The 24,956-nt window shown below is 42.0% G+C and overlaps 1 protein-coding gene across 1 annotated transcript in view; it reads right to left on the bottom strand.

The window, feature by feature from the left end:
• pde11a (phosphodiesterase 11a) overlaps positions 1-24,956 on the bottom strand; it is a 103,103-nt gene that overhangs the window by 15,946 nt on the left and 62,201 nt on the right. The window contains exons 10-14 of the mRNA XM_061235654.1: positions 24,675-24,725; positions 7,077-7,223; positions 6,773-6,880; positions 2,145-2,254; positions 1,405-1,495 (exon numbers count right to left, since the gene is read on the bottom strand). Coding sequence (XP_061091638.1) covers positions 1,405-1,495; positions 2,145-2,254; positions 6,773-6,880; positions 7,077-7,223; positions 24,675-24,725 — 507 coding nt within the window. The remainder of the gene's footprint in view (positions 1-1,404; positions 1,496-2,144; positions 2,255-6,772; positions 6,881-7,076; positions 7,224-24,674; positions 24,726-24,956) is intronic.

Genomic DNA, 24,956 nt, shown 5'->3' with positions numbered 1-24,956 from the left:
TGGTAATCAGACTGTGGTTAAATGAGTATAGTATTTGTTTTAGATTCAAATACTTTCCTGTGCTTGATTGATCTTGCCTGGTGCAGTTTACCAGAAGAGGACCAGAAGACAGGGTTTGGATTTTTGGAGAGTATTTCATAGGTTCCAATACACCGGACAAGGTCAGTAGAAAGTGTAGAAAAGTATCTGAATCCAAATCAATTATGTATTGGACCCAAGGTGCAAGCACATCTGATGGTGAAGTGTTATCTCATTTAGAGTGTGGCAGGAATCACTTGCAGCCACAAGGGGGCAGGAGAGACACCTTACAGTCACTCTCAGGACAGAGGGAACATACAGTAAGAAAATGCATCATGTTGACATGAATCCTTCCAACCACAATAATTTACAGCATGTAATGTACATAGATAAATACACAATGTGAGGTATTGTGAAGGCATTTAATTAAACGGAATTGTCAAATTTAGATGAGTTGTTACCAGTCCCAGAGCACAAGACCTGTATTTGTTTAGACTTAAAATCGTATTTATTCAGTTGGTGTCTTCAGAATAAAATGCACTGCTATGCTGTTCTGTACAGGATATTGTGACAATTAGGTTTTTAATGTGGTGCACTGTATATTGTGACCGAAGAGGATACCAATTCAAGGTTGGTTGCATATTGTGCTGCCTGAGGAAAATAGGGTTGGTCATATTTGTTAACTCTTCACAATCTACCTGAATGGAGAGCTTATCAAACTGTTTTTCAGTACAATGCAAGTCTTAATCACCCAATACATTTTTTCATAGAATTAATTGACAGTAGAAATAATTGGTTTTCTGAAAAATTAAACAGAGAAATTTTCAATAAATGAAATTAATAGACCGCTATTTACAGATACAGATACTAGAAATAAAAACTTGGTTGAGGCTGCCTGGGATTACCTGGAGATCCAGAAGCAAGCGAGCCCAAGTCTGCAAATGAACTGTGGCAATATGTGTGGAACAATTAACCAGCTGATTTCCTTATAAGAGAATTGATGCACTTTTAAAGGTGAAAGGTTGTCTCAACAAATATTGATTTAATTTAGTTTTTAACTGTTTACTGCCTTTTATAGTAATATTTTCAATATTTAGAAACTTTCAATGTCATTATTTTTGAAAGCATCTTTGCTGAATGGATTTGTAAAATATTTTTATATGCACTTTTGCACAGTACTGTATGTCATGGTAGCTCCTCCCTAGAATAAACAGACTACCTGTTTCACGTAACATGTGTTGATTGCTTTTTGCAGTTCATATCATTGTTCCTCTTTGCAAAGCAACACATGCCTCCATAATTTGGGTTGTATTGTGAAAGGATGTGCTTGTTGTGGTGTATTATATGTTTTGGGAGAGATGGCCCCTCTAGGTCATGTAAGTATACCTCACTTTGCAGTATCATGACGGCATGGTTGAAGTGGTGGTGTTCTAGGGTGGCTGATGTCCCATACAGCAGAGACAGGGCGGATCCCGTTCTGAGGGGAGTCAGAAAGAAAGAGTGCAGTCAGCATCTCCTACCTACGGAGCCCCCATGAAAAATATTTCGGTTCACAAAGCTGAGTGTACAGAGCGGCAAACCAAATGCACGGATCACAAAACCCAGAGTACGGATTTCTGTGTTTCATAGTTTTACCTAGGGTCTCTAGGGGGGCTCCGTACCTACCATTAATCATCTTGACCAAACTAATCTAAAACTATTTTCCTCTAGAGCCCTCCAACTGTCTGCCATTAATATCAGGATCATTTCATTTCAGTAAAATTAGTCTGTCACGCCACATGTCTTTAAAGTGATCATTAGGTCACAAGAACGTAGTTCCCTTCTGATTGACAGCTCACTAAAAGTACTGCAGATTGGTCACAATATAGATCATTATGTTCATTCAACAAATAAACACTGTTCCTCCAGTAGCTGGTTGACCAACTACTAGCTACTTGACCCAGCTAGCTCATACCCAGCTAGAGCAGCTGAATTTTCAAGCTGGTCAAGCTGGATTTTACAGCAGGGACATATTCTGTTCTGCAGCCTGCCCTTTGATTTCTCCTGCTCTGTGCAGCTGGGTCACGTAGGCAGTGAGCCTTATTGAAACGGGGACGGAGACCCCAGCTCGAAGCGCAGACACTCACTTGGCCTGGAAAGCGTTGTTGGTGCCGCGGTGGTCCAGGTCGTGGCAGATGCAGCCCACGATCAGCGCCAGAATCTCCACTTCAGTCAGGGTCTCCTGGAATCCTGCAGTCTGTGTAACACAGATAGAAGAGAAGCCAGTCACTCAGTCAGTCAGTTATCTTAATACATTCAGAGCTCACCTTAAGTTTAATATACATCCTGTATAGGTATTTGGAGTCTGAATAGCCATACCGTCCTAAGCCAGACCTTTGTCAAATGTGTAATTGTTTTGTATTTAAATGTGTTCCTGTGCTCGATTCATCTTGCCTGCTGAAACTGAGCAGTCTAAGAGGACCCAGGTTTGCACTTTTTGATAATATTCTATAGGTTCCAATACACCAGACAAGCTCAGTAAAGCAAGTATTTAAAAGAATCCAAAACAATACGTATTTGACCCAAGTCTGCCGTCCTCCATCACTTGAGGAGAACGCAGAACACCAGACGCTTTCCTCAGAAGCACATCCTGCCAGCAGCTACTTCTGCAGGGCAGCCTGTAGCCTAGTAGTTAAGGCACGGTACTGGGATCCAGATGGTTGGTGCTTCAAGCCCCATTGTAGGCATAATAAGATCCGCACAGTTGCTGGGGCCTTGAACAAGGCCCTTAACCCCACATTGCTCCTGGGGGGAATGTCCCGGCTTGGTTTAATCAACTGTAGGTTGCTATGGATAAAATTATTCTTTTCTTCCACTTCATGGGTGGGGGCATCCGATAGCCTAATGGCCAAGGTGCTTAAGTGGGACCTGGAAGGATGGCTGTTCTCATTGCTCCAGGGGGATATTGTCCCCTGCTTACTCTAATCACCTGTAAGTCCCTTTGGATAAAAGCATCAGCTAATTAACTGTAATTAACTCTAATTAATGCACAGTTGGTGCGGTCAGACTAGAGGAGCAGAGCTAAGCAGAGACGTAGTGTGACAAAACGAGGGTACGTTTGCACAGTCAGCGCTGGCACTGTCAGACTGTTGGGCACATCCGATGCCGAAACACACAGTATCTCCTCAAGACGAGCCATTTACAAGACCTAAAAAATCAGTTAAACATCTAACCATAAAGACATTCTGACACTGAAAAGTTCTCACTGGAGAAAGGAAGAAGAATGCTTGATCTGTCCGGGTTAATTTATCTTTAGGGTGAGAATTTGAGGGTTAGTATGTTCTTTAAAAAATAATCTATTTCACCTTGGAATTTCAACAGCAATTGAAACCATAAATATAGCCAAGGAAACATGCTATGTTGTGAGTTAAATACTTGTATCGTCAATGGTGTTTAATTACTGTTTTGACACCTCCCCCGATTTGTACACCTGGTATTAACTGCATTCTTTATACTACTCACATAAAAGCCTTTATGACATTTGTATGTCTTTGAAAATACACAACTAAAATAAAATGAAATTTGTAAAAACAGAGGATGTATAGGGTGGAAAGGAGCATGGCACTCATTAAATCACACTGCAGGACAATGCAGCGGTTATAAAACGCCTACACTACACCACATTCATCTCCACCATTAATAACTCATTATGATAGCTTGCTGTGTTTCATTATGCACAAGCTGCTCATGCAGAGTAAATTACTTTCTCTGGCAAACAGGTGATGGGGTGAATCGCAGAGATTGTGTAAAGGAATCCACTCTGTGGGATGTGCCAATGCTCTTTTGGATGGGATGGTAAATGGACTGCATCTGTATTGCGCTGTTATCCAAAGCGATGTGCAATTCAATCCAAAAACTAAGTTTAAAGTGAGAGATAATGTCATAATGATTGGCAAAAGACAGGAAATTCTCCCGAGCCCTGAGACCATTATACTGACCTATGCACTGACAAGGCTTTGAATACGGTGGCCTGTAGCTTAGTGGTTAAGGTAAATGACTGGGACACGGTGGTTCTAAAGGCTGGTGGTTCGAATCCCGGTGTAGCCACAATAATATCTGCACAGCCGTTGGGCCCTTGAGCAAGGCCCTTAACCCACATTGCTCCAGGGGAGGATTGTCTCCTGCTTAGTCTAATCAACTGTACATCGCTCTGGATAAGAGTGTCTACCAAATGCCAATAATGTAATGTAATAATGTAATACACAATGCATTAATACCTGCTATTGGTATTGTAACTATGGTGGTCTACTTCAAACCACTGGGCATGCTTCTGAGGATTCAATCAAATATTCTCTTTGAATCAACAATGAAATATATTATTTTCAGAGGAACACTGGACTTAAACAGTTGTTTAATTTCTATAAATCAATTAGGTAAGTATTGTGCTGCAATATGTACTTAAAATGTAGCAATTATGTGTCTTGGTATTTTCTAGTAATTCATGCTCTGTAAAAGAAACTAAAAGTGGTAATCACTGCCAAATAACATAAGTACATAGTGTATATCTGAACTAATGGTCACATTATTATTATTATTGTTATTATTATTATTGTTATTATTATTATTATTATTATTATTATTATTATTATGTCTATCATCATTATTATACAAGGATAGTATTATTTAGCAGTGCAACCTCATAGACAAAATCTTTTCCATAAATACCTTGCTCAATACCAAATGAATGGTGAAGATAGGAAAGCATTTGGGCTGAAATTAGTCGGTTCATAGTTTTTCCATAGATTTTGGTATTAAGACCAGTACAGAATCTACTATGCAATATGGATTAATTTAGCCATTAGGCTATTCAAGATAAGGGAACAACTAAGACATTTTCATTTTGGGGTGAAATATCAATTTAAGTATCCGTAGTGATAGAGAAACAACTTCATTTAATCAATAAAGCCGACATATGTGTTTTTCAAGACTAGATTAAATTGAACAGTTTAACATTTAGAAATACATGTGTCCATTTCAAATTAAGATATGGAGATATATACTGACTGAAACAAATGAGTGTTGATATTCCTCTATGACTATCTATTCCTTTTATTATCACACATTGAATGTGACAGTGATATCTTTTTCTTTTTCAGAGCATTTATTACTGGAAAGTAACAGTATTTGAAATGGGAGGGTTAGCATGAGTGAGACACAGTCATTCATTTGTACAGAACACGGGGAAGCGGCTGCACCAAGTTAAGTTAAGTTCAGTGGTAGTTTTTCTCCTGAGGCATGTGGTTCATGATTATGATTTCTTACTGACTACCCCAGATACTAAAACACTTTGATTGATGTGAATTGGACAAATATTTATAGAAAAAAACAAATAACTGCACAACGTCCCTGTGTTCGGAAGACCGTGTTAGCTCACAATGGTCCGAACACCTATTCACTCTGTTATGCAAGCTTAGCCGTATCCTAATCTCTCATTCGCAGCAGCTTCCCCACCATACTGCTACAGTGGATTACCATTACCATGTCACTGTATGCTAAAATGGATTGCTTATGTGACAGGTTTCTATGAAAATTTGTCATGAAAGTTGCACTGTTCGGAACATAGTGAGCTAACTTGGTGTTCGGAGCATGGTGAGTTTACACCGTTATATTACATACGTTAACCCTATAGCTTGCTAGTTAACATTAGCTACAATGTTAGGGGAGTGCTGACAGCTAATGTTAACGTTACATTAGTTAGCTAGACCACATCGTATACATCCTATAAATAAAACAATTTTGTTCAGTTTTTACAAATTATTTTTATATTCCAACATTAATTAATTTAATTAATTCATACCTTGGTTAAATTACACAAAAAATACTGCCTGCTATTTCCTCAACATCAGTAGGCAGCAGAGCGATTATTCACAAGGAAGTACGATCTTTGCTGTTGTGACGTCACGCTAATTTGTCATTTTGACATGGCTCTAGCAATGTATACTTGTATGTTCCGTGTGTCGTGTGGTTTGCAGTTGCAGGCATGTCTTACATTAGAGTCACTGGCTAACTTTTCTCTGTTCACTTTCAATGGCGCCTTGTTTCCAAAAATATCTGTCTGTTTAAAAGTAGAACGTGTTCTAATTGGATGAGAAACTGTACAATGCTGTAAAAGGTTTGTAGAAGAACTTGCTTAAATTTGAATAAAAACTACCAAACAGATTTTTATAAAATTTTCAGGATTCATTTGAATAGCATGTTTGCCTTAACAAAAAATTGTTTATCAAACTTTTTCATGCATATGTTGACACACCCAGGGCAGGGGATTGAACCCACAAACTTCTAACTGCCAGACAACCAGTCTTACCTCCTAACCTAATGTCACAATGTGTTGCGTGAAGGATGCAGGGTACTAGTGTGGTTCAGGGTCAAATAATGTAATTATTTTGGATTCAAATGCTTCTCTATGCTTCAGTAAGCTTGTCTGCTGTATTGAAACATATGAAATACACTCAAAAAGTACTCCACTAAACTCCACCTTCTGGATCTCTTGTTTGGCTCAGTTGGTTGGATCAACCAAGTAGAGAAGAGTATTTGAATCCAAGGCAATTAAGCATTTGACCCAGGTCTGGTACTAGTGTGGTTCTTCAGGTGTGGTCTTGTGTTAAACAACGAGTGGGTGAACATTCTCATAGAAGAGCCATGTGGCGAGTGAGTTTTGTGAGAGAGTGAATCATTTGTGAAACCCACGTTGTCCTGTGCGATGTGCCATACTTACAGTCAGCAGAGAGAACATGCATTGGCAGACATTGAAGGCGTGCCTCCAGTTGTGATACTTCACCATGCGGTAGTTCTTCCTCACAGTCAGCAGCCACCTACAGAGCGTCTGTAAATGGAGAGAATGTATGAGAGTGTAAGTGGGAGAGAGAGAGTGTGAGAAAGACAAAGAGTGTGTGTGAGAGAGAGAGAGAGAGAGAGAGAGAGAGAGTGAGAGCGAGAGACAGTGAGGGGGAGTGCGGGAGTGTTAATGGGTCATCGGTTCTCAGGGCTGCTGTAGCAATGGATGTAGCTGTGAGCCTCACCTCATAGTCGATCTTGAATTTCTGCACCATGCCCAGTTCCATAAACATGCGCAGAGCGGCAGTTATCATGGCATCCACATCAAGGGAGAAGTCGTCAAAGGACAACTTATCGATACCAAGCTCACAAACAAGGGGGATGTTTGCAGCCTGAAAATGAAAATGGAGGGAGAGAAAGAAATCAATACAAATATATGGAGATACTTCAGCTTTACTCAACTTTAACGTCCTCTGATGAAATCATGCTGTATCACTCCCACCCTGAAATAACTTCATTTGTTTAAAGCCCAAGTCAACTTAATACCACTGTTCTTGTGCTACAAGTCAAGTTGTGGTGTTGCCTCCTTCTTTCTGACTCCTGCTACCAAACATCCAGACAGTGGAGGCCCTCATCAGCTGGCCACCCAACTATCCTGTATGTATTTGTTTTCAGATTAAACAGAAAACATACAGCAAGGCAATGTTTTTGTGTCACTAGTAAGCAGTAAATGGAAACTATTGCCATAAAATGTTTCATATACAAAATGCGCACTGGAACTAGTTTCATAATTGTCTAACTAGTAATGCAAAGTGTGCAACTAGTTCTGAACAAGACACAACACATTATGGGAAAGTGCAACTAATGGCAAAAATACATAACATGGTGCTTAAATGTCACAACATGTTGGAAAAACTGCCTTGAACATGTGAGGAAAACATATCTTATTTTGACCGTTGTACCACTTAACTAGTGAACTAGTGGACTCTTTAATGTAACTAAACATGCAGCCTCAAGTAAACTAGTTGCCAATGCCCAGCATGTCAACAAGTGGACTGCATGCAAATGAAGCAGACGGGACAAGAATTTGTCTTGAGTTCTGAAAGGTTGACATCGAAAATTGGGGTAGACCGCCTTAAAATTTTGTTCTGGATGGTAATTCATTTAATTCAATTTTAAAAATGTATTTTAGTGATCCAGCGAGCGTGACAAAATAGATCGGGTGGATCTTGAGAAAAAACTTTTGCAGATAAAGTTCAACAGCACACGGAGCATGGACTTGCCGTAAACACGATCCCTTACCAAGTTGGTGTGGACATTGCAAATCTGTGTGATCATTCATCATAACCAATGTTACATAGCCTAGCTAAATAGCTACTATCACTACAGCAGAAGGTCCGTGGGAATAGCGGTTTTCGCGAGATCACAGCATGACGTGGGCTACGTAATATGGAGAAGGTACAACAATGTGATTCTCCTTGGTTCAATATTGGCTGATAGATTTGGCTAGTTAGATCTATAATAGCCTAGAGAGGCTCAATTAAATCTTTGCCTGTATTTGCCTGACCTTGACTAAAAGAATCTGAAATTACCAACAAGGATTGACATTATAGGGTTAAGATGGCCTCATTGACAATCATTCTTCACAAGAAAAAAGTAATTTGTCTCCAGATGTCTAATGACATAATTTATTGCTCTACAATAATTGTATCATAATCTTATAGTCTTAGTATCTGCATATCTTGCGTTCGGTTCGCTTCAGGTTCCATCAAAATTTCCTCAATTTAAATTAATTACATGCTCTCTCCTATTTATACTGAATTTAAACAGAAATGTAAACTGATCTGTGACAGTCCAAAACTGAACAACCTGATTTTGCCATGCCAAAAACTTTGACAAAAATATTACAATAGGGAACTTCCTCATACACCCTTATCAGCATTTAATGCAACCAACTAGTTGCAAACAATTCTCGTAACTAGTTATCTAGTGTGCATGTTGGCTGTACTAGTAAACTAGTTATGGAAAAGCTAGTTTACTAGTTATATAAATATATGCAACTAGTAACTCTATGCGTAATTAGTTAATGTCACAATTTTTCTGCTGCACTAGTTAACTAGTGTTGTTTTAAATGCAATAAGTTAGGTTTAAAAGGCCACTAGTGGGCTGAAAGGCTCACTAGTTCAGACTGTGGTGCCACTAGGTACTGTGTGCAATGAGTAAGCTTTCTGATGTAACTAGTAAAATAAAAGTGCAACTTGTGGCTTTCATCCTTAAGTATCACCCCTTTTTCTTAACACAATTTGAAAATGACATATCCAAAATAAAATGGTTACTATTCTCGAACCCTGAGTGGATACAGATTATTGTAACTGTGCCTAATGCACTTAGAAACACAATGGAGCCACAGCCACAACACTGGACAAATCACCTTTCAAATCTGCTGACAATATCGCCAAACATGAGGATTCTGCATTTGGTAGGCAGGTATGTCTAGGCAGGATTCCAAAAAAGACATTTGGAGACTCCAATGGGACATGTGGAAACTAAATAATATTATGGGTTGTATAAGGTGTAAAATACAGTATTTTACATACTCAATTATATAACATCTTGTCTCACTTCCCCCCTGCCTGTCACCTTCTCCCTAACTCTACCTCTGAACCTCAGTCTCCTTCCCCTCTGGCAGCAACAGGTTGAGAACTTGTCAAAATAAGAACAATCATCATAATAATAATGTTGTGTATACTAATATATTGAGTTTTTGTCAAATATATCGACAAGTGAAACACATTCCACAATTTCACATTCCGTTTATTATTCAGAAGCAGGCTTGCTCCTTATTTATAAGCATACTGAATAATAAAAAATTATGTATTTAGATGCTCGCTGATATAAAATGGGGCCAGGTAACTGAGTCAAAGTTGTTTTCACTATTCTCCTCAGAAATATTCACTCAGACAAGATTCCTTGGAAGTTCTCCAAAGGACTGCAGAGTCCTCTATTATAAAATGCCATTTTTGTTGTAAAATAAACACGCATAAAGTCACAAGAAGTACTTTTGCTGATGCATGACAGTCTCAGCATGCGTATTGAAACAGTTACAGTTTTGTTCCACAGGCAAAAAATGTGCTGTTGTTTTATGCAAGCCTAACAAACTATACGCTGTTGAAAATGTCATGAGCAAAAATGCTTTTCAGTCGCCACTTCAATACAATACCCCTGACCGGCTGTCCGATGAGCATAGTTCATACTGTAGTTTTTTGCTCAGGGATGGGGAGAATGCCTATACTTAGCAACTGCATTACGGTTACTGGTCAAAGAACCTTGTACGTTAGCTCACCATGTTCCAGAGAGCCTACAAGTTTTAATGCTTTCAAACGGTATATCCAGTTAGCATAGTGATTGAAAATTGCACTGTGAAAAAAAGAATGAATGCAAAAAAACCCATTCTGGTCCGAATACGGCCAGTGCAACTTAAGGGATTAAAATGAATGACTAGTAAGGTGAAAATCCTTGATATCAACAAGACAAAATGATGAACATGTTGTGAAAAACAGGTAAGTAGTGGGAGAAACTGGATATCAAGGATACAAAATAAATCCTTATTCAGCTTGCCATATAACACTGTTATGGATTGTCCTTAATACAAATCACAGATCATGTGACCTTGACTCATCTGATGCTGGAGGACAACCTGCCCATACAACTGAATGTATTTTTCCAAAAATACTTAAAAAAATATATATACAAAGCATATGTTTGCCTAAGATTATTACCCACCAGGGAAAAGAAAAGTGTAAGTAGGCAAGATCTTACACCATTAAAAATGAAATACATGTGAGTTTGTTCAGATCACTTTGTCAGTGGTAAGTTTACTTTTAATGCGTTCTATCATATAACTTCCTCACATTCAAGCTAGCATGAGCTAGTGAGCTGAAAAATCCCAAGGACCAGTTTACCAAGTGTAAAGTCAATACTAGTGAGCTATGAGGTACTTTACAACAAAATCAGTTAATAAATGTTTTGGCACCACGATTACTTATATATCCTAACTCATTATATCCTCAGGCTTTTGCATAAATCAAGAGTATAGGTAGGATTTAAAATTATAGCTAACTAAGCTACGTTTGAACTGAAATCTAGCTGGTGCAACCTAGTCCTACAGAGGGCATGCAGAGGGTTGCTGCAGTAGTGAAGTCCCCTCTTTTGTTTTCTTCTGTTACAAGTCAACCATCCAACCTATATGGAAACTGATATTGACTGGGCACCATCATAATCATTTTTAATGGATACCATCTCATCTAGGCCTAGTTTAACCTCTGTGTTTGACCACAAAAATGAAAGGGTTGCTATGGGTTGTTATGACCGCTTGTCCTCTAACATGTCATTGTCAAGGAAATTGTCACATGATTAAGAACAAACCATTGGTAGGTTGTCCTCCAGCATAGCAGATGAGTCAAGATCACATGGTTTGTGATGTGTATTAAGAACGATCCATAGAGTACCAAGGTGAGGTAGTGGTTCCAGAACTAAAAATTGTTGTAGTACTCTATTCTAGCTGCCAACCGTGGTATGCTAGATGGTAAGTTATGTACTCTTCAAAGGTTTGAGTTGTGTCTATGTGATCATAACTAGGATTCGGAACTGTACTTTCCTCTAGGGTCCTGAACGTAGTTGTCCCTGGGTTTGATTGGCACTTCACTGTATGTCGCTCTGGATAAGAGCATCTGCTAAATGCTTTTAATGTAATCTAATGTAAAAATACCATTCATATAGGCCACAGAACATGTGATTCATATATGAGTAGGCTACATATTAAAAGTAAAAGGTAGATTCACAATGAGCTACCAGATTGTGAAACAATGGTGTATCCATAAATTAAGTAGCCATAAATTTCAACTTCCGGAACCATAGGGGTGGGCGATGATAACAACACCTTGGTACTCTATGTCAGTGCCCTGGTTTGACAATCATTCGCCAGTAAGCAATAAGCCATAGAAGATGAATGAGTGACATCACAAGCACTTCATCTAAAGTTTTATATGGTCTATGGCAAGAATGCATGCAATCAATCAATTGTTGTTTTGAGAGATGGAGGCTATTACATGTGTGAGATGACTAAGAAACTGAAGATTTCATACAAAGGTGTGACTAGTGTCTTGAAAAGAAGACAGCAAATTGGATCAGAACAGAAAGAGAAGTGGAGTCTCCAGTTTGAGAAACAGACACATCTGGCAGCTTCAGTGAACAGTACCCACCAAACATTAGTTCCATCTGCAACAGTGAAGTGACAATGCTGGGATTCTGGTACATTAAAGACTTTATTGAACTTATACCTGTCCAATTTTTGTGTTCTTTTGTCCATTTTAACCATTTTAATTTCTTGTTTGTCAAGAAATGTATTTTCTTTGAAACGCTGCCTATAATGCAGGGTGTTTGGACTGAAAGATAATCATGTTGCGCCATCCAACCCATGTTGATGCAAATGCCAAAAGTGGCAAAAATATACAATTTGCCGCAGACAAAATTAGCAGTTCCACTAATGCCCAGGCCCATTTGTGCTACCATTCTCACCAAAAGTGTGAGGAATTAGTTCTACAGTATGGTTCTTTTTGAGAATAACTGTGAATCCGTAGCAGAAAAAGCATTTTGAGTTCCAGAATCTTCCAACATAAAAACTAGCCTCCCAGAAGAACTGGAAATATCTGAAAATGACACGCCTCCTCTGAAGAACCTGCTAATGAAAGAGTCTAAATAGACGCAATTCAAAGAAGGATGCTTAATTAATGAGAGGGTAACTGGCAGTGGATTTAAAGTGTTGTTTATGTTCCATTCTCTCATTGATAAATTGTGATTGTCGTCATCAACAACTTCCCACTTTAATTCTTTAAATTTAGAAACACACTCACGGCATCATTAACTTACAAAACCTGGCCCAGATACTTATAATATCATTTCAAATTATCACTATACTGTGCACATGAAAACAGAACACCAGGATTAAAATAACATTCCTCTTCAATAATATTTAAATGCAAATCCCAGCTTTAATGTGACCCTACTTTAACCCCTTAAGTATCACCCCTTTTCTTAACACAAGCTTGAAAATGACATACCCCAAATAAAATGCCTACTTATCTTGAACCCTTTTGACAACAGGCATAATCTTGGTGGCTTCTGATAACCCTTTTGTTCAGAGGTGTCAAACTGAATCCCTAAGGGGCCGCAGTATCTGCTGGTTTTTGAGGTTTCCTTTCAATCAGCTGTCAATTAAGGCCTCCAGAACAAGGAGTGTCGATTCTTTAGCCAATCAATGACTTAAATGTACCACAGGTTCTGAGAACAACCCAAAAACCAGCAGACACTGCGGCCCTCCAGGACTGGAGTTTGACACCTGTGCCTTTGTTAGTTTGGAGCCACAGCCAAAACACTGGACAAATCCACTTTCAAATTTGATGACAATACCACCAAAAATGCATTGTTTTTCTAAAGGCCCGGACACACCAAACCGACAGTCGGCCGCGGAGCGCCGACAAAGATCTCCTCGTGTCGATACGCGTCGTTAATGTTGGCTGTGCCGAACACACCGCAACGACGGTCCGCCGACGGCCGAGTTGCACGTACGTTCTGCGCCTGCGTGAGAGGTAATAACTCTCCACACCAGGAGAGTTGGAAACTGGAAGACCGGGGAATGCGTTTGCATTGCGTTGGACCTAGAAGCAGCCATTGTCTCGCTCCCAACAAACAGTTTGCAGCAATTTCCTTGTTCTCTCGCTATTTAGTAATACTAATTGAAAATTATGTCTGGTAGTGATAGTAACTTGTCTGTGTCCTCTTGACTTCCTTGTTTGCTTGCTTTCGTCGCTTCCGTTTCTCTTCTCGTGCACTGATTCGCTAGCTGGACAGCCAATCAGAGAGCTCTCTCTCTCTCATCGACGGCTCCGGGGGCTCCGACGCCGATTCAACATGTTGAATCGGCGTCGGAGCCCTCCAAAAAACGGGACACACCGGAAAGACACGGCCGACAGGGCGCCACCGACGTCCGACGGCCGACCGTCGGTTTGGTGTGTCCGGGCCTTAAGCTATGTCTAGGCAGTTTCCCAAAAAGGACATTTGGAGATTCCAAAAGAACACATGGAAACTAAATGATATTATGGTCTTATGACGTGTAAAATACAACACTTTTTATTCCTGAAAAAAAAGTGTTTGCACTTCCCCCCCACCTGTCACCCTCCCCCTACCTCTCACTCTCCTTGTACTCTCAAATAACCAACCCCCATCAACAAGTCAAACACATTCCAGAATTTCACATGCTATTTATTATTCAAAAACAGGCTTGCTCCTTATTTATAAGCATTCTGAATAATAATACAATATTTTGAGAATGTATATCACTGATATAAAATGGGGTCACGGAAGGGGATAACAACTTTACTGTGCAGCAGGAGTACTTATGGCTCTACTTGTTCCAGAGAGTGAGACGGGTGCGTTGGGTTTGGACCCAAAATGCACGACTCCGAAACAATAGTTAGATAAAGTCCCATCAGGGCTTTATTCGGGATGAATCCCTGGAGCGTAGTCAAAACAAGCAAAGTCCATAGGCGAACTCGTAGTCGGTAGACGTGCAGGGAGGTCCGGTGGCAGGAGAGCTGTCAGTGGGGCAGAAGTACAGGCGGACGGCAGGTGGGGTCGTAGTCGAGGGCGATGCAGAAGTCGAAACCATAAAACAATCAGCGAGGCAAAGGTACAAAAACGGTAGGCGAGGACGTGGTCAAAAAACAAACGATGGTCAACGAAACAGAAATCAATAATCAAAGGTCGGTAAACAGGCTTGGATCTTAACATGTAATCTATGACGGTAATGCTCAAGAGTTGCTTTGACGTACAAGAGGCAGAAAATTTTGCAACGAACAGTAGTGTGACTGGGATATAAATGCAGGTGTAGACAGGTGTAGGCAATTAGTTAGAGCGCAGCAAGGAAATAGAAAACAGGTGCGATGGATGACAAGTTTAACAAGGTAATTAGTAATCATTAGTAATAAACCTATCCTGCCCTAGCATTAGTAAATTAGTAAATGCACGAGAAACGTAAGGTAACATGAACACATGATTAGTTTGTTAGTTCTACCCAATCCTGATCTAGCGTTAGTAGTTTTAGTAAATAGACAAATAGAAACAATTAGGGTGTGAATGACAGAAAGAGAGAGAGAAAGGCGGAACGCAAGGTTTGCGGAAACGAACTAAGACGATAACCACTCAACATAACAAGGTAAAATAAATCGTAACGAAACATAACTAGACATGACAAGAAAATAAATCGTAACAAGAAACAAACTAAACAACATGACGAACCTAGACTAACATATACATGATAAGACAATACGAGACTAAGACAAAATGAATAAACATAAAACATGGCAAAACAGACCTGAAACGTGACAGGACCCCCCCCTTAACGACCGACTCCTGGCGGTGAATTTGTCAGGATGGTCACGATGGAAGTCTCTGATGAGCGAATTGTCCAGAATGAGACTGGGAGCGACCCAGGAACGCTCCTCAGGACCATAGCCCTCCCAGTAAACCAAGTATTGCACCCCACGACCCCTCTTACGAATGTTCAAGAGTTTTTTAAAGGTGAATGCAGGGTGGTTGTCAATAATGCGGGGGGGAGGTGGTGGGGGATCCGGGGGACATATGGGGTGAGAGGATACAGGCTTAATACAAGAAACATGGAATGTGGGGTGAATCTTAAGGGAAGCAGGGAGTGACAATTTTACAGATGAGGGGTTGATGATACTGTGGATCTTAAAGCCGATAAAGCCGGGACCAATAAAGCCGGCTTGCAGTTTGTGAGAGGTGGCTTGGAGGGGAATGTCCTTAGTGGACAGCCAGACGGAGTCACCTGGTTTGTAGGCAGGAGCTGGAGTGCGGTGGCGATCAGCAAAACGCCGATTACGGTCTGCCGTGCTTAACAGCGCGGCCCTGGCATCCCTCCAAACCTTGGCGCACCGTTTCATGTGGATGGCGAGGGAGGGAACAGTGATCTCGGCCTCCTGGTCAGGGAACAGTGGAGGTTGGTAGCCCAGGGAGACCTCAAATGGCGATTTCCCGGTGGCGGCGCAGGGTAAGGTGTTGTGTGCGTACTCCACCCAGGTAAGCATCTTGCTCCATGCGGCAGGATTCTTGGCCGATACGCAGCGTAGAGCGGCCCCCAGGTCCTGATTGGCCCTCTCCGTTTGGTCATTGGATTGAGGGTGGTAGCCTGAAGAGAGGCTAGCTGTGGCCCCGAGGGCTACGCAGAATGCCTTCCATATTTGGGAGATGAATTGGGGGCCGCGGTCGGAAACGATGTCCGAGGGAAGTCCGTGGATGCGGAAAACCTCTCTCACAAGAACATCAGCGGTTTCTTGGGCGGTGGGCAATCCAGCCAGGGGGATGAAGTGTGTCGCTTTGCTGAATCGGTCCACCAGTCAGGATGGTGGTGTTGCCCTCGGAAAGGGGAAGTCCGGTCACAAAGTCCACTCCGATGTGGCTCCAGGGTCGGCTGGGCACTGGCAATGGTTAAAGCAGTCCAGCAGGGGCCTGGTGAGATGCTTTGCTTCTGGCGCATGTGGTGCAAGCCTTGATAAAGCGTCTGGTGTCGGGCATCATGGAAACCCACTAGAATTTCCTCTTCAGCACCGCCAAGGTGCGGGTAAAGCCGGGATGGCAAGACAGGAGGGATGAATGGGCCCATTGCAGCACCAGCGGTTGAGGGAACATATAGGCGTAATCCGGGTTTGGGCCTGGGATCGGGTTCCCTCCGTAGAGCCTTCTGGATCACCGACTCGATTCTCCATGTGACGGATCCCACGGTGCAGGAGGCCGGAAGGATGGTCTCAGGAACCTCACGCTCAGGACAGGTGTTAAATTGGCGAGACGGGGCGTCAGGCTTAACGTTCTTAGAACCCGGGCGGTAGGTGAGTGAAAAGTTGAACCTCCCGAAGAACAGTCCCCATCTGGCCTGTCGGGAATTCAGGCTCTTGGCTGTCTGGAGGTATGCCAGGTTCTTGCGGTCGGTCCAAACGATGAACGGCTTCTCGGCCCCCTCCAGCCAATGTCTCCACTCCTCCAGCGCCAGTTTGACTGCCAGCAGTTCACGATTACCGACATCATAATTCCTCTCCGCCGGGGACAGCTTCTTTGAGAAGAAGGCACAGGGGTGTAGTCGGTTGTCCGCGGCCGCCACCTGAGAGAGCACAGCTCCCACCCCCGTGTCGGAAGCATCCGTCTCAACCACAAACTGGCGGGTGGGGTCGGAGTGTACCAGGATTGGAGCGGAAGAGAACAGTCTCTTGACCTTGGTGAAGGCCGTCTCAGCTTCGGGGCTCCACCGGAATGGCACCGCAGTGGACGTGAGCCTGGTTAGCGGAGAGACCACTTGGCTGTAGGATTGGACGAACCTTCGGTAGAAGTTGGCGAATCCCAAGAAGCGCTGGAGTTGCTTACGTGAAGTGGGTATAGGCGACTTGAGGGGAGTGACGAACCGGGAAGGAGCTTGATGGCGCAGTCGTAGGGTTGATGAGGCGGCAGTGACTGAGCTTGAGTCTTGGAGAACACCGTGCCCAGGTCATGGTAAGGAGTGGGAACCCTCTCCAGGGAGGGCTTGGGGGTTTGTGGTAGAGCTGGTACTCCCTCTTCTGGTGGTGGAGCGGACGCAAGCAGGAGAGATGGCATTTCGGATTCCATGCTTGCACTTGGTTAGAACTCCAGTTGATCATGGGGTTGTGTTTCTGGAGCCAGGGTAATCCCAAGATGAGTTGGTCATTGGGAGACCGGATGACGCGGAACTGGATCATCTCCCGATGGTTTCCAGAAATTACCAGTTGTATGGGAATGGTGATTTGTGTCATGCGGCAGAAGGTCCTTCCATCCAGCGACCGCGCGTTCTTGGGGTGGGGTAGAGGGAGGGTGGGAATGTTCAGTTCAGACACCAAAACTTTGTCAATGAGGTTGGCATCCGCTCCAGAATCCACCAACGCGTTAACCCGGGTGGTACGGTCTGGAAGAATTAACAGGGTGGTGAGTGTGGGACGATGGTTGTCTCTATTAGAACCCTCATGTCTGTCGAAAGCTCTCACCTCCACTGGTCTCTTGGTCTTGAAGGGGCACTGAGCCTGGGTGTGACCCGGCCTCCCACAGTAGAAGCACGAACCGGTGGTTCTGCGGCGTGCTCGTTCCTCGGTAGAGATCCTCGTACCGACCAGGGACAGGTCCCTGGGTTCGGACCTCTCAGACTGCTGCTGCTCTAGTCGAGGACTTGGCCCCTGCCTGGGGTACGGGTTGCCGGGAAGGATCGGTCTCTCCGACCGACATTGTCTGGCACGGTTATCCAGGCGGATCGTGGTGTGCACGAGCTGGTCGAACTGGGTGATGGGGTCCAGTCGCGCCAACTCGTCCTGGAGCATCTCACTCAGGCTGGTCAGGAAGAGATTTGCCAATGCTGCATCGTTCCAGCTAGTAGCCGCCGCGAGGGTGCGGAAGTCGATGGAGTGGTCTGCCGCGGTCTTCCGTCCCTGGCGCAGAGCAATCAGTCTCTTGGATGGCTCCTGGTCGCTGGATGCGTGTTGGAAGACCTTCCGAATCTCATCGGCGAAGACTGGGTAACGAGGAGGGAATGAATCCCCGGACCACACCGCTATAGCCCAGTCCAACGCCCTCCCCTTGAGTAGCCCCATCACATAGCCAATCCGACGGTCGTCGGTGTTGTAGGTCTGGGGCTCTCAGGTTCTCCACCGAACCTCTCCGGGGGGGGTTGTTGGGGCTCCCGGAATTGCCAGGTTTCCATGGGGTTGAACGCTGGGGATGCGGTTGGGTGGGTAGGCTCCTCCCGTGGTTGTGGCAGGACCGCGACGGCGAGCCTCTTCATCTCCGCACACAGTTCACAAATCTCCAAGTGAAGTTCCGAGATTCCTTGTGAATGCTGCCGGACGATGGCTCCTTATTCCTGGAGGGCGTGGAACATGGCAGTAGAGTCAGCAGGGTCCATTGTGGCGAAATTGTTCTGAGACGGGTGCTTGGGGGTTGGACCCAAAATGCACGACTCAGAAACAATAGTTAGATAAAGTCCCGTCAGGGCTTTATTCGGGACGAATCCCAGGAGTGTAGTCAAAACAAGCAAAGTCCATACACGTATATCCAGCCAAACAAACGATAAACAAACAAAAAGCACGGTGCCGAGGGAAGAGGCGAACTCGTAGTCGGTAGACGTGCAGGGAGGTCCGGTAGCAGGAGAGCTGTCAGCGGGGCAGAAGTACAGGCGGACGGCAGGCAGGGTCGTAGTCGAGAGCGATGCAGAAGTCGAAACCATAAAACAATCAGCGAGGCAAAGGAACAAAAACGGTAGGCGAGGACGTGGTTAAAAAACAAACGATGGTCAACGAAACAGAAATCAATAATCAAAGGTCGGTAAACAGGCATGGATCTTAATGTGTAATCTATGACGGTAATGCTCAAGAGTTGCTTTGACGTACAAGAGGCAGAAAATTTTGCATCGAACAGTAGCGTGACTGGGATATAAATGCAGGTGTAGACAATTAGTTAGAGCGCAGCAAGGAAATAGAAAACAGGTGCGATGGATGACAAGTTTAACAAGGTAATTAGTAATCATTAGTAATAAACCTATCCTGCCCTAGCATTAGTAAATTAGTAAATGACATGCACGAGAAACGTAAGGTAACATGAACACATGATTAGTTTGTTAGTTCTACCCAATCCTGATCTAGCGTTAGTAGTTTTAGTAAATAGACAAATAGAAACAATTAGGGTGTGAATGACAGAAAGAGAGAGAGAGAAAGGCGGAACGCAAGGTTTTTGCGGAAAGACAATTGAAGTGTATGTTTAAACCGTGACCAGTCTACGTAACAATAAACATAAATCAAAACATAACACTAAACGAACTAAGACGATAACCACTCAACATAACAAGGTAAAATAAATCGTAACGAAACATAACTAGACATGACAAGAAAATAAATCGTAACAAGAAACAAACTAAACAACATGACGAACCTAGACTAACATTGTGCTGCCCTGAAAGCTGAATCATTGGCAGCCAGCTAAACCCTTCCCTCCATCAAGACTCTGAAGACAGGCGATCTTTAGTCCACAGGTTTATTGATGAAAAGAACAGGGTGAAACTGTGAATAAACCAGCATAATAATGCTTATGACTACGTGCACATTACTGTAAATAAATCCTAGACTAATGTTACATTCTCTTTTTACTTATTTACCATTGTGTCTTATAATCACATGCTTGTATTTTAACAATAAATCATAAACCATAGCAATGTATCATGTATTTGTTACTTTACAGTTTTTAACTATCTTAATTACTATTTATACTCTCATGAAACCACTTATTTATTCATTACCGTAGAAGTCATGAATTCAGAGCCCAATAAAACACTAGCAAGTATAGAATGAGCTAGCACAAACTTGTGGCTAAACTAGCAAGATAGCTACTGTAGCTAACATCACATAAAATGAACACAAAACGACTCAATGGTCACAAATAATGCATTCTGAATGTAGAAGACATATCAAGCTACAGTTACCTACCAACAGTGCAACAAAGGGGGCAAAATATTTGCAGGATGTTTGCTGGATACTGAGCAGATCCAATGTGGATATTCTCCATGCCACAAAACTTACTTCCTCACTAAATGGCTATGGGAAGTCACATGACTTCACTGTTACTGCTCTCAGCGCTAACCACTAGATGGAGCCAAACACATGTAATTAAAGCAGATAGCAATACAAGTAAATGAGTAATAATGAACGTAATTGACAAAATACATTTACTAATCAGCACAAACATAATACATGATAAGACAATACGAGACTAAGACAAAATGAATAAACATAAAACATGGCAAAACAGACCTGAAACGTGACAGAGAGGCTATACACAATGTAGATAATAGCATTCATATGTACAAGCACTTTTGTAAAAGTATGCAGCGGTGAAATGAACAACAATGTTAATTCCTCCAGAGAAATTCTAAGTAAACAATTGACATTCTATTGACGTTTCTCCAAGTTAGCACTGACATTACCTTATTTTGTGTAGTATATGGATTTTCAAAATGCAGAGAAAGCGAGGTCCCCCATGCTTGTTTTGCCACACACACGTTACAAAACAAGGAACTGTTGTCGCTAAAGCAATGGCATCTTAAATTATGTTAGATAGAACCATGAGTTGTAAGCTGTCAAACGGTATATCCTGTTACTACAGTGATTGAAAATTGCAGTAAGGGGTTAATTTGAAGGACCAGACAATATTGTATATTTCTGTGGGAAATGCTCATGATTGGCCGAGCTATGAGGTACTTCAGAACAAATATTCAGCTGCCTTCAAAAATGTTTCTTCCACTCCAAACAGTGCACACTAGTACCGCTAAGAGCATTGCTAAGCCCAGTGCTAATCTCAAAACATGACGGCAAGCTGGACAACACTATGGCAGTCTCTGCAAATAACAAAACAGAACTACATGCTAGCACAACACTACCACTAAACTGAAGGCAATGCAACCTTAAGGGAGTGGGTGCTATAGTGGAAATACCTGCCAAAAGCTACTTTTATCAGTCATGTGATGTGAAGTACTACTTCTTCCGAGTCCACAAATCTACACAGCACATTACTGCTTTAAGATCAGACCACACAATGGTTATTTTTCCAGAACGTGTGCTGAAGAAATAACACAGTTTATTCTCTCAGTGTGCAATGCCAAATTGTACTCTGCCCAACACACTGCCACAACCTCCTCGATCATTTTGTGAGAGCGCAGACAAGCGTGCGCTCTCCTTCGAACCGCATGCTGTCAGCTGAAGCTTTTCATCTGAAGGCTGAAGTCAGTCTGAAGCCTGAGCTGTGCAGTTCCCATACGCAAAAGGTTTGTATAAATAATCTAGAAAACATTTAGTTCTATATGATTATGGCCCCTTTTATTATAAACGTCCAAATTTTGTAAAAATAAATAAATAAACAAATAAATACAAGAAATGCATATTGAGTATAAAGAAAATGCATACAGTGCAATCCGTATGTATTTGGATAGGTGGTACCATTTCTGCTCTTTTGGCTCTGTACCCTGGTGTAAAATCCAGCTATGACCAGCTTGAAATACCAGTTACCAGATGTTTCAAGATATAGCTTGAGCTGGTCAAACCATGGTGGGTATGGAGCATGTCTGAACTTGTCAACCAGCAACCAGCTGTTTCAAAACCTAGCTTGAGCTGGGTTTTTTTCAGTAGGGTAGTCCATCACATTAGATTAGAAATTAAACCATAAATGTGAGGTTTAAGTGCAAACAGTGCCCATTCATTTGAGAGTATTTACATCCATATCGGGTGATGCATTGTAAAAAATTTTCATATAAGGTACTTATATGAAACTTTAATTTTAGACTGAGATCATAAAAAAATGTATATGTCATACAGATTCCCATTCATTTCTAATGTGGCACTACCTTTTATAAACCTCTCACATATGGTTCTCTCTCATGTGATGAAGGCGGGACAAGCCTCCGAGTGACACCCAGCCTCCCTGAGTGACGCTCTGCCCACAGCCAAACGTCCACCGCCCCAGTCAGCACTGACATGGTGAAGATTTGTGACCAAACCGTGGATGCCTTGCTTTGAGAGAGACATTAAAGGTTGGATGTGTCTTCCCTCCTCTCCCTTCTGCATGGTTAGAGTAACACGTAACATGGCCACTGCAAGCTGGAAAAATTGTCTTATTTTTCTTCAGAATGTTTGACTTTCGGTTTGGTGAGCACACAGACCAATTCTGTGCCCCCGGTTATAACTGTTGATCGACGGCGGAGGCTGTCTGCAGCTGACATTTACAGGGGCTCCGTTCATAGGTGGCTCTGAAATACGCTCTGAGCAGACAAGGTTGGGGAGGGGGCTATGGCACGCTTTGAGATCTGACAGTTTGGGCTGATGTTTTGTGCTTGTAGACAGGGGTGTCCTTAGGGAATACTACTAAAAGCACAGCTAAGCATTCATTAATGTGTTCATTTTCCAGCCCTGCAACCCGTATAGGTGCTATGTGATTCATTATGTTTTCATGACAGCCTCAATAAGCATACTCCGCAAAACCAGTGGTGCCTTCACACAGCTGTATTAATAATTCATCAAATCCTTTAGTATTGATTTTACATGTTCATTCAAAACACCAAGTTTTGTTCCATTAAATCTTTAAGCCCAGCTAAATATTTGCACATGATTTTTGTTTGTGGTAAATGAATGCTGAATTATTATTTTAACTGTTACACATACAGGAAAGGCAAAAGCACACATGACGTATGCATAATGTAAATTCCCTGTGTTTCTCTCCTGAGTAAACCAAAACTGAATCGTGCCTTTTATATTCAGCTAAATTCTTGCTCTCTGGAAATTAAAAACCAACCCGCCCAAATAGGCACATGGTCGTTTGCTATTTTCACAGTCACAGTCAATGTGCTGGAGGGAAAAAGGTCAGTGCATCTCTTGAAAATAGCAATGAAACTTGCATTTGGGCCGTGTTGCGCCAAGTCCAAGATAGGGCCCACAGTCTGTTAAACAAGTCTTTGTCTAGACTTGTTTATGTTGCACTACAAACATTATATAATGTAGACAAATATAACAAATCCAGTCTATTATCCTGTCTCCTGAAGGTGTATTTGATCAATGGAGTGTGGCTTGTAGCAGAAGGGTCAGATCAGTGGTAATGAAAGTTCTCAGGAGCAATTCCCCTGGACTGTTCCAGAATAAACAAGAGGAAAAGAACAGTAGTGATGTACATTGAGACTGGGTTGGGTTTTGAGGTCCTACAATGATCTCTCTTTGTGTCTGGTGAGTATAAAGAATGTCCAGATCTGAGCACACAGATAAAACCTACCTTTAAAAGTACCCTGCTTGAGGGCACGTAACATAATTGAGTTTGCGTTTGATCACTTTGACACTTTTGAGAGATGTATTTCATAACCATTGACTAAACCAGAGTAAATTTGGCTCTTGTTTTGTGATTCAGCTTGTGGTTCAACAGTTGTATTTGCTTTATATCTGTTCTCGGTAACACTTTACTTGAACCCCTAGCCACAAAGCTGACATAACACTGTCATACACTTTGAATCTATCACAAGATGGTGTTAGTTGATGTCAAATGACATAAAACTGTCATACCCTTATTGGTAAATGTTATGACATTGAGATATAGATATAATGGTATATATTATGCATTTTTGCATACATTTTAATTTTTTTAAATAACATTTTATTTTATATAATAACAGACGTGAAGGCAACAAAAGGGTTAATCCTGTAATCCAATAGAAGTTCAGAGATAAAGAGTAATTATTAACTTCTTTTCATGCTATTGAACTCTAATAATCTTATTTTCCAGAGACACATGGTAAATTCCATTTGCCTGTGCAGAGAGCATTTCTGTTGACTCTGTGAGGCACTCCAGAATATCTTCCATGTAGTACTTAATATGCTCATAAAACATACTGTCAGAGGGATACATCTGCAGACTTGTGTATTTTTGGTAACGATTCTAAATCTGGTGAGCAGTCAAGCAAAATGAAGTGGCTTCTTAGAAAAGCATGCCTTCTGGGTTAATTCAGGCATGAGAGTCATTCTTTTTCCCAGGTGAACAGTGTCAAAATCATACAAGCCATGTTTGCTATCAGACCCAGGGACAGACAAAACTGAAGGAATGTGCAGTGTGAGAACGTGGCCTGTGGAGACATTTGACCACAATCATGTGTATGATGTATGATGGCTTACCTCATTCAAGCCAGTGGTCCTTACCTTGAATTTGTCTACCTCTGTCTTCGAACAGGTGGCATGGTATGACAAGACCTAAAATAAAACAACACCTTTAATCCAAAATCCCCTCCTACCAAACACCCTGATCTCCATAATTGCATGGCCATATTTCTATAGTTGTAACCACTATGATATAGTTAGAATTTACAAACTCATTTGATATAGAACAGATGCAGAACATTTCATATGTAAGACTTTCAGTTTTTTTGCATAAGGGAGCCTATGAATAAAATACAAATAATGTGATTGGCTACTGAGGTGTAC

This window comes from Conger conger, chromosome 3 (genome assembly GCF_963514075.1).
Source record: "Conger conger chromosome 3, fConCon1.1, whole genome shotgun sequence".
In the NCBI taxonomy this organism is placed as follows: domain Eukaryota; kingdom Metazoa; phylum Chordata; class Actinopteri; order Anguilliformes; family Congridae; genus Conger; species Conger conger.
The sequence above is the reverse complement of the archived record's forward strand: the minus strand, read 5'-3'. Positions and strand labels throughout refer to the sequence as shown.